The sequence below is a fragment of the Schistocerca nitens genome, chromosome 6, assembly GCF_023898315.1.
Source record: "Schistocerca nitens isolate TAMUIC-IGC-003100 chromosome 6, iqSchNite1.1, whole genome shotgun sequence".
NCBI classification, from domain to species: domain Eukaryota; kingdom Metazoa; phylum Arthropoda; class Insecta; order Orthoptera; family Acrididae; genus Schistocerca; species Schistocerca nitens.
Genome location: NC_064619.1, coordinates 724,421,174 through 724,436,497, shown reverse-complemented (window position 1 = coordinate 724,436,497; position 15,324 = coordinate 724,421,174). Strand labels below are relative to the sequence as shown.

Sequence of the window (15,324 nt, the reverse complement as noted above, 5' to 3'; positions counted from 1 at the left end):
GTTCAAACTGTAAATCGTTTGTTCCATTGTAAAGCTATATCCTTTGTCTTTTTTGACTTTTGATATGTAAATAAAATTTCTTGAAGTGAACCATTAACTTCCAATGTAGGTAAGTTGACCAACTATTAGTTAATACCTATTTTCCTTTACTTAAACATTATTTTAAATCAACGTTTCTGCAGATTGTGTTTTATGTACATTTCGAGGGGATCGTTACAAGCGCTTTCGCAGTGTCATCTTCAAAGAGAGTTGGCATGCCTTTCATTTTTGATACGATCGTGTGCCTGAATCGTCCGCAAAGGCGTCGACCCACGGTCTTAATGCTGCTTCCTTACTATTGGTCTAAGTTTTTGGTCGATGCCAAAATTAAGATGACAGCTGCCGAACCACACAGGTTATGTTTACATCGTGCTTACAGTTATGTTATACACTTATACGAGTAATAACTTCGTGTTGGTGATTTACAGGGGATATGTGAACAGATGCATAGATAAATCCTGCCTTGTCTACGGGATTCGTAACAGAACTGTGTTTGATTTACATAATTTAGTGACTAGGTGGAATAACGTTCTACAGGTTCACACAACTCTGAAGTAAAACGAGTTGTCCTGGAGGCGAAATAATCAGACAAACTCACGTTATTTAATTGTTTTTCTTTTTTTAATAGCCCTCGTATAAATACACTGCTTGCTACCTCGCAAAGTACATCCATGAAAGCCGTCTTCTCCACATGTGTTAAGCGTGTAGCGACGGGACAGTGTTATTCCAATGTTGTCTCGACGAATCTGTTAATCTTAGGATCGAAGTTCGAGATCTGGTACGATGCGACTTGTTTTGTTTCCTGTTCTCACTGAATCCAGATAATGACGACTGAAGAGGATGAACACGTAGCTGGTTTCCAGACATGTCAAAGTGAACAAGTGGTAGATAAAGATACTTGATCTCTTACGGAAAATGTAGGAAAAGAATGAGTCATTAAATTGGAGCCAGAAGGGAAGGAGATAGGAAGGAAGAGGTAGAAAGTGTTTTGCTGTTAGCGGAAATGGAGGAAGGTCGGAGAGAAATAAGTGGACAGATAGGAACTCATAGCAAAAAGGAAGATGAATCACGAAAGAGATTATTAGACGATCTAACTGTTGTGTGTAGGGGAATGGGAACTGTGGTAAAGACCACGAATTGTGGTCCCAGAGAGAATGGTTGAGAAGTGATCTGTTGTGACGAAGCAAACCCTAAGGGATCACTACTCTCTAGTGAATACGTGCAGTGGCGTGCATAGAGTCCCAAGCTGTTGTATGCTGTTTCTTTCTTTAGTTTTCGGCACTGCTTGCTACTCTTCTACAATCCTTTACACCTGTCAAAACAACTCTTCAGCTATCGAACTATCCAGAGTAAGGATTCAGCAGACGTAACTGTATGACAAAATTCCCCGAAATGAGACATAATTCCTGAAGATGATGAATAGATAAATAGATAGGCTATGTGTGAGTGCTGATAAACGAAACCACAAATCACAAGACTGATATAGTAGTGTGGCAATATTTCAATAACTAATTCTGGTTTTGGTTTTGTAATTTTAGTAGAAATAACAATACACTGAGTGTTTTGTTGCTGTGTAGGAACAATGACTGAAAATGGGAAGTAATTAATGAATAATAGGTATGTGGAGATGAATAGCTGAGAATTGTGATTGTTTTGCTGCAAAGTAATAAGTGATTGCTGGATGAAGTCATGAATTCTGGTGGACAGTGATAAGGAAAACTTTAGATCATTAGTAAAATGAAAAAGGAGTAAAAGAGAATAATAGTTAATGAGGAAATAGTTAATTTAAGATGTGAAATGATGGTAGGAATATGACTTAAAGAGAAAGAGAGAAAAGTGAGAAGAAAGGATGGAATGTTACTAGGTGACGTTTTCAGGGGCTTGCCATAATGCAGACAGAAGGAGTAATACTATTCAGTAAAAAAGTAGAGAAAATATGAAACGTTTTGCGATGTCGGAAAACTGTGTGGAAAGTTATCATCAATCTAGTGTTGTGCATCGTGTGAAACAAAAGAACAGATAGTTAAAATGAAACATGAGAAGCGTACACAACAATAACAATAATAAAAAGTAACATAATAATGGACGGAGCATCTAAATAAGATGTTGCTCGTAAACATATTCGCCCACTAACTGTGTCCAGAGGAAATGAGATGGTGGTAGAGAGTTGAATTTTCCTTCTAAGGACAAAGAATGTGAATATGATGAATGTGGTAGTTAATGAACTTAGATCCATCATTTGGATGACGTGCTATTCCCAATATTGGTGACTTAATTGAGGAAGGTATTCAATGATCAGCTCTTGCATATAGGATTTTATAGGATACTGGATTCAAATATTGATTTGGTAATGGTAGAAAACTAATCAAGAATGACAAAGTTTGATTAACCGGGGGAGATGTTTAAATAATAATTTTTGTTGTACAAAAGATCGTGTAGGCTGGAAGACTTAAATTTTGATTTTGTGGTACAGAGTGACAATTATTGAACTACACCGAAGGATCAAAGGAACTGGTATAAGCATCAACACCTAGATAAGACAAGTGTCTGGCGCTGTGCAGTGGTCATTAAGTTTTAAGTGAGTTTGAACGTGGTGTTATAGCCAGCGCACGCGCGATGGGACACAGAATCTCCGAAGTAGCTATGAAGTGGGGATTTTCCCGTGCGATCATTTCACGAGTGTACAGTGAATATTAGGAATCCGGTGATACGTCGAATCTCCGACATCGCTGCGGCTGGAGAAAGATCCTGCAAGAACAGGACAAACGACGACTAACGAGAATCGTTCAGTGTGACGTAAGTGCAACCCTTCAGCAACGCAAATTATTGCAGATTTCAGTGCTGGGCCATCAACAAATGTCAGCATGCTTACCATTCAACGAAACATCATCGAAATTCGTGTACTCTTGATGACTACATGACACACAGTTTACAGCTCGCCTGCGCGCGTCAACAACGACAGTGGATTGTTGAGGACTGGAAACATGTTGCCTGGTCAGGCGAGTCTCGTTTCAGATTATATCGAGCGGATGGACGTAAACGGGCATGAAGACACACTTACGAATCCATGGAAATGGTTCAAATGGCTCTGAGCACTATGGGACTTAACTTCTGAGGTCATCAGTCCCCTAGAACTTAGAACTACTTAAACCTAACTAACCTAAGGACATCACACACATCCATGCCCGAGGCAGGATTCGAACCTATGCCCGAGGCAGGATTCGAACCTGCGACCGTAGCGGTCAGACGGCTCCAGACTGAAGCGCCTAGATCCGCACGGCCACACCGGCCTTCACGAATCCATGGACCCTGCAGGTCAGTAGGGGACTGTTCAAGCTGGTGGAGGCCCTGTAATGACGTGGGGCGTGACATTGGACCCCAGATACGACTACGTACGACTGACAGTTGACATGTACGTAAGCATCCTGCCTCATCTCTTACGTCCGTTGATGTCCATTGTGCATTCTGACATACTTGGGCAATTCCAGCAAGATAATGCGACACCCCAGACGTCCAGAATTGCTACAAAGTATTGATTATATCTGGGATGCCTTGCAACGTGCTGTTCAAAAGCAATCTTCACCATCTCCTACTCTTACGGATTTATGGACAGCGCTGCAGGATTCATAGAGTGGATACCCCTCTAGAACTACTTCAGACGTTAGTCTAGTCCATGCCACGTCGAGTTGCGGCACTTCTACGTGATCGCGGCCGGCCCTACACGATATTAGGCAGGTGTACCAGTTTCTTTTGCTCTACGGTGTATATGAACCCTTAACTTGTGAGCCGTTTGTCTTAGGACATTCAAATTGCACTGTCTCCCACGGGGCATGATGTGACTTAGTTTACGCGTCCATGGATTGGTTTAGCGACGAAGCCCACTTTCACTTTCGTCAATAACTGAAATTTGGGGGACTGAGGTCCGCAGTTCGCAATCGAGAAATGTCTTCACCCGAATCAGGTTACAGTGTGACGTGCCATGGCCAGTCACGGAATAATCAGTGCGATATTCCTTGGTGACACGGTGACTACCGACCCCGGTACGTGGAGGTTTTGGGAGATGATTTCACCCCATTATCCAAGGTGAGACTGAATTCGACAATATGTGGTTCAAGCAAGACGGAGCCCGATCCCATCGAAGGAGGAGAGTGATATCCTGGAGGATCACTTTGGGGACCGCAATCTGGCTGTGTGGTCCCAGAGGCCTCTGGCATAGGCCTCGACTGGCCACCGTATTCTCCGGATCTGGAGATGTGAGACTTTTTGTGGGGTATATTAGAGACATGGTGTGCAGCAGTAACCCCAAAACCACTGTTGAGCTGAAAACAGCCGTTCAGTATATCCTCGACGGCATCGATGTTCCGATATTTCAGCGGATCATGCAGAATTTCGCTACTCGTCCTGGCCACATAGTCGCCAATGATTGCAGGCGTATCGAACAGGTCATAACGTTAATCCGAATATCTGTAGCGACGTTTACATGTTGAATAAAGCGTGTGCACGCCGTAGTTTGTAACTAATTTAGGTTTTTTCCAGTAGTTCAATAATTGTCACTGCGTAGAAGTGCAAGTACATACATGATGTAAGATGTGTGACAACATGAGGGGATTATTATTTGATAGCTTTAGGCATTACATACTCGAGCTGTGGAACGACAAGTAAAAATACATACCGATCACTTGGATGACAGCCTTCTATCCACGACTGAAGTTAGAGCCAAGCTTTTCCTGTAGTTCTACGCGGTCCGTCAACATTCCAGAGACAAAGGTATTGGAAGATCATATGCTCCCAGATCGCTTTGAGCTTAGACTAAAAATCACACTCAATTAAGTTCCTATTCAGATTTGGATGGCAAGTTCGGAGATCGAAGTCTTTCTTCAAGAAATGGAGAGTTCATTCTACAGTACTTCTTTCTTATTGTGAACAACCAAACATAGCTTAACTGTTGAACTGGTCTTTATTGTCTCTACAGGGCTCCATGGAAAACAAATGGTGGCAACCTCGCTTGGCACTGGTTCCAAGTGTTTGATGAGATGTTGCTCTGTTCGCTATCTTAATGTTTGTTTTCAAAGTACTCGTTCAGCTTTTTTATGCATTTGTCGTATTTTCTCACGTGCTATGTTTTTTATGTCAGTTATGTCAGTTATGTGAAACAAATTATGCAATCTATATAGGTGTTCACGCAAGTGAGAAACAATAAAGGTATTAGATAGCTATTCAGTTTTGTTTTGTTTTCGTCTGTATATCGCTAGCCTGGAATTTCTAAACACTGTGTTAGACATCGCCGAGAAAAGCACTGATCCAAAATTCCTATCAGTTTAGCGCATCTTACTTGCTGTGTTTCAGGGAATGATACTTGCTACGTTCCCAAAACTCTTTGACTGTCCTCTTCAACGTGCGTAGCTTAGAGCCGACCACGGAAACTGCTGTTTCTAATCTATGATGGAATGAAATTATTGCTTAAACGTTTTACACACATGACTTTCGCATTAACTAGCGTTTCCTTATGATTTATTTCTAATATGAAATCGTCAGACGAAAACAATATATTTGCTGTGATGCTAATCTCTCATCACATGATTGATTACCAAAGCGGTGTACGGCAGACTCGAGTAATGGATCATTTTACTTCTGCCTCTTTCGAAGTGTTTTGATGGATGACCGTGAAGCCATGCCCACACGGAGGATTTTCGAGGATCTCAGTTCGACCTTCGGCGATCACGCTGCCGCTGTGTGAACGATTTATGGCTCCACGACGTCTTATCGTGTCACACGTGGCTATATTTCTCTAGATAACACTCTCCATAGCATTACAAACACATAATCCCTGCATTTAGCACCTTCAGACAGTTACATTAATGTACCTCGCTTTTTGGGTACCGTAGACTGCAAAAAAGTGTTCAAATGTGTGTGAAATCTCATGGGACTTAACTGCTAAGGCTTAACTGCTTAAGTCCCTAGGCTTACACACTACTTAACCTAAACTATCCACACACACCCATGACCGAGGGAGGACTCGAACCTCCGCCGGGACCAGCCGCACAGTCAATGACTGCCGTAGACTGCAAGACGTCGCAATGAGGAGATATGTACGCGAAAGCGACCAAAATAGTGACAAATTAGTTTATTCGATCTTCATTTACTACATACCATTGAAATTTCAATTCCTGAATATTACGTTCCAATTCCGCTCCTAAGTTTAATGAAAATACTGATTAACGAAACCATGTACGAGGCCAGCTTCCTTTGTTGTTCTGTATTTCCTCATATTGTTCCTTCCTGAGGTAATTTCTTCCAGTTTTACGAAGTCACAATGTGGGGAATATTTCCGTGTTTAGAGATCCAGAACGTCTACAAAAGTGTGTGCATGGAAAAACTCAAAATCCGAATGAAACATAGAAATCTGATAAGAAAACCATGCCCCAAGACATTTTTTTACACTACTGATGAAGTAGCAGCGTATTATGCTTGTTTGATTTTTAACTATGCTAATCATGTCAGACTACGGATCCTACAGAGGCTAGGATCTATGATTTGATCCAGGAGCTTTCACACTGTCAATATTGAAGGAAATCGAAAGCAGGAGTATTTATGCAGCTTGAATTGTTACTTACTTTTAAAATCCGGAGAACGTAAGAGTACAAGCAAAGAAGACGGCTTGAGGACGAAGAGGAGAGTGCATGTGATTTGCACAAGTTCACCCAGCTAAGGTAAGGCCTAATACAAACAAACGCTATCAAGTCTCTGATTCAGATTCTCCGTAACTCAGATTTTGGCAACTTTACACAGTAGAGTCTCGATAGTTCGAGTTTCCAATAATCCGAGCCTCTTTAAAAAAATGGTTGCAAAGATCTACTTTCTTTTTTTTTACTGACATGATAAATAATGAAAACATCATTGCAAAGATGGATAGGGAGAGTACAGCTCAGTGACAAAGCAGACAACAATGCAATCAACACCGAAGATTAGCTCGTTGCCCTGTTGCACGAACATCTGTTGTCAGTATGACACGAAATACCCAGACTGCTGCCGGCTGCTGTACTTCCCAGTACCTGTACTGTACAGTGTTGTGTGTCGTTTTGTTTGTTGACTGTGTGTTCCGTTGTACACCTTACAAAGATGAGTGCTGTAACAAAAAAGAGGAAATTTGTGCCTTTGCATCTAAAATTAGAAGCACTAAGACGACTTGACAAAGGAGAAACAATAAAAAAACTTGGTCTCGAATATGGTGTCAGTGAAGTTACTGTTGGTGAAGGCGAAGAATCCGACTTAAATTGGAACAGTTTTCTTCAAAGAAATTCTTATACGAATCTCTTAGTCGAAGAAGTATAAAGAATTCAGACTTCGAAAAAACAAGGGAGGCATTGTTCATGTGGTTTACCCGACACAGACAGAAGTGTGCTCCGATTTCTGGCCCAATCTTGCAAGAAAAAGCTTTGTTTTTCAGAAACCAGCTGCAGGAAGGAGATGCCAATTTCGCCGCTAGTGTGGGCTGGCTCGACAAGTGGAAGAAGAGGTATGGAGTGCGTCAACTAGACGTATGTGGAGAAAAACTCTCTGGTGACGCTCGGGCCGTTTCAAAATTTATCGTCGAGTTTTAAAAAATCATAACTGACGAAAATTTGTCTAATGAACAAATATATAACTGTGACGAAACTGGGCTGAATTTTAAAATGTTACCAGCGAGAACACTTGCTTGTTGTGAAGAAAAAAGTGCTCCTGGGCACGAAAAAAGCAAAGAGCGGTTCACAGTTATGGCAGCTTCAAATGCAACTGGAAACCACAAACTAAAACTAGTTGTGATTGGGAAGTCTGCCAAGTCAAGAGCATTCAAGAATGTATCCATCTCATCTCTTCCGGTTGTCTATACACCTCAGAATAATGCCTGGATGAATCAGGAAATCTTCAAGAACTGGTTTTTTAACTCATTTGTACCTGACTGCAAGAAATTTTGAAAAATGGTTCAAATGGCTCTGAGCACTATGGGACTTAACTTCTGAGGTCATCAGTCCCCTAGAACTTAGAAATAATTAAACCTAACTAACTTACGGACATCACTTACATCCATGCCCGAGGCAGGATTCGAACCTGCAACCGTAGCGGTCACGCGGTTCCAGACTGTAGCGCCTAGAACCGCTCGGCCACTCCGGCCGGCGGTAGAGACAAACTGTTAACTGAAAACAGTATAAGTAAACTGGTCAGGTTGTCTCGTGAATAGAATGTTTAGATTAAGAATAGTAGAAGGCCTACAGCCTTTCGCTAGGAAACGTCAGATGGAACTTCGGTTTCACTATACGACTTCCCGTTAGTCACTATGACTTGTGACCTTTTTGACAGGAAATCACGAATCCAATCGCACAAAGACGATGATAATGCATGCCGTGCAATTTCATTACAAGTCTTCCTGTGCACCATTACAGACCGGGACAGCAAAAGTCGGACATACTGGAAGGTTGCAAACGGCGTATAGATATAGGCCAAGTTTGGCTGCAGGGAATAGACAAGCTGCGTGCGCGAGCGAGAGAGAGAGAGAGAGAGAGAGAGAGAGAGAGAGAGAGAGAGAGAACCTTAGCCGGCACAGTATGTCGTTATAATGTTTACGTTTGTCAGCTCACCAGCGGCAGCATCTAATTCTGGAGTACGGCAAAATTTATACGGCTCTTAATATCAGCATTTTCTCTAAGGTTTCTTTATCACAATGGTGAAACGTTCTTCATTGTGCGGTTGCATCAAACATATGAAAGAGGTGGTAATATTTCGCTCCAGCGGTAAAATTCTAAAATTACATGAGCGACAAGGATATTGGGACAATACAACATGTAATAGGTAATTGACTGCAGAACTATCATCAGTAACCAATGTTTTCCAATATATTATTATGCATCCTATCTTAACATTGTTTCGGTACCTGCGGAAGATTAAGGAAAAATCATAGAAGAAACGCTTAATTTGTGTAAAAACGGGGATTGTGGATAGACGTAGATGTAATTTCATGCAGAATCATGATAAAATGTTTCACATGTATTAGCGAGGAATCGTCAGGTAACTTAATGCGTTTTGCCATAATCACTGAGAAACTACAAAAGCAATCCTGCCGGCCTAACATCCATAACTGAACATAATAATAACGTTTGAAAATACCGCTTCAGTTGTAAAGGTAGTTTTATTTATTTTTCAGTGCTTCGATCACGACCCGTTTTGGCATACCACATGCCATCATCAGGTGTGATAATTTCGTGCTGTGATCCCGAGCCCCGCGATGGAGAGTATATGACGCGGCGTAGCACCATTGAGTGCAGAGCAATCACGCCTGTTGAAAGGTGTGTAACAGCCCGAAACCGGTCGTTGTCTAAGTGCTGAAATAGAAATAAAAAGAGCTTGAAACTGGAGCGGTAATTTGAGTCTTCTCTGAAATGTCCAGAATGAGATTTTCACTCTGCAGCGGAGTGTGCGCTGATATGAAACTTTTTGGCAGATTAAAACTGTGTGCCGGACCGAGACTCGAACTCGGGACCTTTGCCTTACGCACACAATTTTAATCTGCCAGGAAGTTTCAGCGCACACTCCGCTGCAGAGTGAAAATCTCATTCTGGAAACATCCCCCAGGCTGTGGCTAAGCTATGTCTCCGCAATATCCTTTCTTTCACGAGTGCTAGTTCTGCAAGGTTCGCAGGAGAGCTTCTGTAAAGTTTGGAAGGTAGGAGACGAACGAGATGCTGGCAGAAGTAAAGCTGTGAGGACGGGGCGCGAGTCGTGCTTGGGCAGCTCAGTTGGTAGAGCACATGTCCGCGTAAGCAAAGGTCCCGAGTTCGAGTCTCGGTCCGGCACACAGTTTTAAACTGCCAGGAAGTTTCTCTGAAATTTGATTCTGTAGTTTGTAAAAAATAATGAACTACCAACAATATGTTCCAAACTGTTTGTTGCCTTTGCAGGTGGTCACATATAAAAGCGTACCCATCACATTAACGCTGATAATTTCTGAGAAATTTGGCAAATTGCATTGCTGTGTGTATAGCAGTGTTGCAAGACGTTGTTCAATTATTGTAATAATTGAATGCTGTCAGCTACAATGAGAAAAACTGAACCGACTGCTCGCCTTCGCGTAGCGCGAAGCTTTTCTCCCTTTGTCACGTGACCTGTAGCTTCAAGCCTAAACACGACAGAGAGGGAGGCGGGGGTGGTTGGGCGCGGCCTTTACAGGGCGTCCCAGGAGCAATAGTCGGTATCCACGGATGACAGGAACGATCATTACAAGCGAAAAGAAGTCTGGTAAACATGGGCTCTAAAATGTATACTTTAAGAGCATTCACCACTTGTTCATCCTCGATACAGTGATACACGTCTCTTCTACTGAACGAGTGGTCTTAGCTCTGGAGGAATGCATTTTAGGGCCCACGGTTACGAGACAGTTTTGCTCTGAATGTACGTCAAGACATGTCCTCGAATACCGGTCATTCCTGCTGGAACACCTGTGTACGTAGTCTGAGGAGCGGACTCACCGCGGCTGTGCACAGGTGTCTGCGGAGGTCCACGGCCGGCAGAGGCCCGCCGCCGCGCCGCCGCCGTCGGGTGGAGTCTGAGTCTGCTGTCGCGGCCATGTCTGCTGGCGGACTGAGCGCCGCGGAGGAGCGCGCCCGCAGATATGAGGCGCCGCTGGGGCCCCAGGGTCCTCCGCGGCCGCCCACGCACAGTGGACGCCAGCAGCTCGCTGCTGGCCGCTACCCGACACCTGCTCCGCCGCCGCCTAACGAGAGCTCCCCGGGCCCCCTCCGCCGGGCAGCCCGTCTGCCGGCCGATACGCGCGCACTTGTTCGTTAGGGGTTAAGGGACTCAGCAGCCAAGTCATCGGCCCCTCGTTCAACAGACGCACGAGTGGAACCCAGTGTACAGGCAGGGTCCACGACGTTGTACCGCAACGGCTATAGCATACACGTATTGGGTTTGCTACTGAAGTAGTAGATCCATGTAAGAAAGATAATCGTGACTACTACCTTTGTTTTGTAACACGATGAACAAAATAAATCGCTTGCATTTCCTGGATAGAAATTATTGCAATGGCGCTCATTGCATTGTTAGTTCTTTGTCCAACCTCCGTTCTTCCTAATTACCTCAAAAATTCTCTGTTTCGTTATGGTTTGTAGTTCTTTGAGTGAAATTGTCGCCCATTCGTTTTGCATCTCTCTTTTCAGCTCGCATACGGCCCCACATTGCCTTCCTTTGCGATACACACACCTTTAAAGTATTCCACAAATGTTTTCCACTGGGTTCAGATTCGTGCTACATGCAGGTCAGGGCAAGATGTCGATATCTTCATCTTCAAATCACATTTTGGTTCTATCAGAACCATACGTAGATGCATCATATTAATGAAATATTAGACTTTCGGCCCCTGAGTCCTCTTTCGTATGATTGTAGGGTTGTTGTTGTTGTTGTTGTTGTTGTTGTTGTCTTCAGTCCTGAGAATGGTTTGGTGCAGCTCTCCATGCTACTCTATCCTGTGCAAGCTTCTTCATCTCCCAGTACTTACTGCAACCTACATCCTTCTGAATCTGCTTAGTGTATTCATCTCTTGGTCTCCCTCTACGATTTTTACCCTCCACGCTCCCCTCCAGTACTAAATTGGTGATCCCTTGCTGCCTCAGAACATGTCCTACCAACCGGTCCCTTCTTATCAAGTTGTGCCACAAATTTCTCTTCTCCTCAATCCTATTCAACACCTCCTCATTAGTTATGTGATCTACCCATCTAATCTTCAGCATTCTTCCGTAGCACCACATTTCGAAAGCTTCTATTCTCTTCTTGTCTAAACTATTTATCGTCCATGTTTCACTACCATACATGGCTACACTCCATACAAATACTTTCAGAAACGACTTCCTGACACTTAAATCTATACTCGATGTTAACAAATTTCTCTTCTTCAGAAACGCTTTCCTTGCCATTGCCAGTCTACATTTTATATCCTCTCTACTTCGACCATCATCAGTTATTTCGCTCCCCAAATAGCAAAGCTCCTTTACTACTTTAAGTGTCTCATTTCCTAATCTAATTCCCTCAGCATCACCCGACTTAATTTGACTACATTCCATTATCCTCGTTTTGCTTTTGTAAATGTTCATCTTATATCCTCCTTTCAAGACACTGTCCAATCCTCCTTTCAAGACACTGTCCATTCCGTTCAACTGCTCAACCGAGTCCTTTGCTGTCTCTGACAGAATTAAAATCTCATCGGCGAACTTCAACGTTTTTATTTCTTCTCCATGGACTTTAATACCTACTCCGAATTGTTCTTCTGTTTCCTTTACTGCTTGCTCAATATACAGATTGAATAACATCGGGGACAGGCTACAACCCTGTCTCAGTCCTTTCCCAACCACTGCTTCCCTTTCGTGCCCCTCGACTCTTATAACTGCCATCTGGTTTCTGTACTACTTAAACCTAACTAACCTAAGGACATCACACACACCCATGCCCGAGGCAGGATTCGAACCTGCGGCCGTAGCAGTCCCGCAGCTCCGGACTGCAGCGCCAGAACCGCACGGCCACCGCGGCCGGCGAGGTCGGCTTCTACCAGTTTTTCCATTCGCCTGTAAAGAATTCGCGTTAGTATGTAGTTGTAGGGTAGTGGTTTCCAACCTGAGGGGTAATTACCCCCTGAGGGCAAAAGCGAAAGTATTGTGTTACGGTTACGAAACTAAACTGTTTTTTCAAAAAGATTATTATTATTATTACTACTGTTATAATCATCCGTATTACGTAAGACTCATACTGATTACGAAGTTGCCAGTCCTTATCTTTTCTTCAAACACGAGCATTAACCCGGACAGTTTGAGCTTAAGGCTCATGAAATGAATGTATGAACATAATCTACTCACAGTCCACTTTTTACACAAACTTTTTACGTTGTGCCATGCATCTACGACAGTAAAATTGAGACGTATACATCACATATGCTTTAATATCTCATCAAAACGCCTTCTCTGAGTGGTAGGTAGTTCCAAAAATGGACCAAAAATGGCTTCGTTGTTCATTTGGCAACTGATAAACCATCTAATTGAGGCACGTCAGCAGTTACTACATAACGCTTACTAAATTGCTGCAACGGTTATCAGTAGTAGTAGTAGTAGTAGTAGTAGTAGTAGTAGTAGTAAGAAGACAAAGCTTTGGCAGCCAATTTGTGCCAGTTCAGAAGCAGGACGTCCAGCTATGAAGTAATTTACAAACAGTAAGTGCAGCTCACGCATTTTTATTCGGTTGCTTTTAACGGTGGTGTAGAATATGTGTGAAGCAAGAGTCTATAGGATGAAGAGTGGTGCAGAGGAAGCATAGTTAGTAAAATGTGTCTATCTTCAGTGTGGATAGATTTCTTCCCTGGAAAGGAGTACAGGTAACAATCACAATGCACTGCAAGTGTTCGTCATTCTATAACAAAAGGTTGTTAGAAGTCAGCAACATCATCAGTTCATGATATAATTGAAGACCTACAGGGACTATATTTCGTCATTATAAAATTTAGTTAGTGATGTTGTTGACTTTAGTAGTGGGGGAACTAGGTAGGATCTCATTTCACTCAGGTGTAAAGGCCTGAGAAAGGTTGGGAACACTGTTCGAGGGTCTCGGTGCACATATACTTCATTCTAGTGTTCCCCCAAAGAATACGTGATTTACCTTTAGCTCAGAAGACTGCCCAAATCATAACACTTCCACCACCAGAATTTTTCCTCAGTCTTACCTGCTGCTCTGTTCTCAGATCATGTCAATAGTATCCATCCTGCCCCTCTAAATTGAACTACTACTGATCACTAAAGATCACATTAGCCCACTCTCAAGTCCATGACGAATGTTTTTCAGCGATCTCCAGTCGAGCCTGTCTATGTTCGGGTGTTAGTGCGGGCTTCTAAGTCGTTTCTTGAAGGTAAGACGTTAGTCGTGTGAAAAAAATTTCTCGTACACGTCTGGCAGTTACTGGCAGCTGTAAATCAGCAACAAGTTGAAAATAACGGTTGTAGCCCTTAATTTGCGCAAAAATAACCTTTTCTAAACATCACATAATTTTCTGCCTTGTCCCTTCTCTCCAGTCATGCGCCCAACCTAACGAAATCATCGATCACTGTATTCTAATTGATCGTGTTGGCAATTTTACGACTACAGCGTCTCGTTTCCTTCTACCTACCAGTTTTTGACTTTCGTCATATGATAACTATTTTTCCATCTGGCAGTCTCTTAATGGTCGTGTTTGCATACAACATCCACTGTCACCAATCGTACGTGTTTACTGTCTTCAGCAAAGACATACGCACACACTATCACCCCACAGAACCGACTGCCTTTATACCGAGTTCCACCCTGTACCACCGGAATCGATGCCTTGGTATAGACTGTACTCCTGACACCAAATGCGATATCGTTTGACTGCATTTGTCGTTATACCGGATTTCATACTATTGCACATACATTGTGCACACCTGTTCCAACCGATAATGGTAATTTTCCTGCGAAAATCCATGCCTTTATACTGACTTACTGTACTGCAGCTGGTCTTAAGTTTTTTACGTCAGCCAAAAATTTGATCTAAATCTGAACGTATGTGATAGTGGTAAAATCTATGCGTAGAAAGTAATATTGAAGCTAGAGCTGAGAAATAGTTTAGAGGCGCAGAAGTATGTGAGTCCAGCCAGTATGTATTTCGTATATATGAAACATAAGGTCAGTGTGATTTGTGCCCATTCATCTCACTTGCTATGTTCCGTGGGATGGCACTTCCTACGTTCGAAAAACTCTGTCATCTTTAACCTCTGTAGCCTAGAACCCACCACAGATATCGCGAGGCAGCAGACTGTTTAAGGCCTTTCTCCTCTCGTTTTACGCTATTCGAGTACGGAATTTTCATACTATACACTTTTAGGTCCAGTTTGTCATTTTACCACTTGTATTGCGCGCTGATTACATTTGTGGCTAGGGGCAGTGTGTAGCGATCTAGGTATCCCATCCCTCTGAATTTCATTATTGTAGCAGTTTTTTCCATTAAACCAATCTGGTCTTGACCATGTCGATGGTGGGCGAAAACTGGAGGAACTTTCGCACGTTCTGGAAGAGCTGCCGGTCACTTAGAATGCAAGGCCTCTCTCTCGTGGGACGCATGGAGAGCTGGACGAGCCTTTGCAGGGATTATCCTCCTGGCTCAACTTCCGTGGACAATGAGCGGCGGATCAGAAGACTGGTGTCCTTAGTAGAAGAACGGGAAACCACTGGTGAAAAAGAAACCTCAGTTTTATTAGTAAACTT

General features: G+C 42.9%; 1 protein-coding gene across 1 annotated transcript in view; it reads right to left on the bottom strand.

The window, feature by feature from the left end:
• LOC126263124 (venom dipeptidyl peptidase 4-like) overlaps window positions 1–10,665 on the bottom strand; it is a 324,149-nt gene extending 313,484 nt beyond the window's left edge. The window contains exon 1 of the mRNA XM_049960140.1: window positions 10,539–10,665. Within this exon, the coding sequence (XP_049816097.1) occupies window positions 10,539–10,637 (99 nt within the window). The 5' untranslated portion in view covers window positions 10,638–10,665. The remainder of the gene's footprint in view (window positions 1–10,538) is intronic.
• Window positions 10,666–15,324: the final 4,659 nt, after the last annotated feature.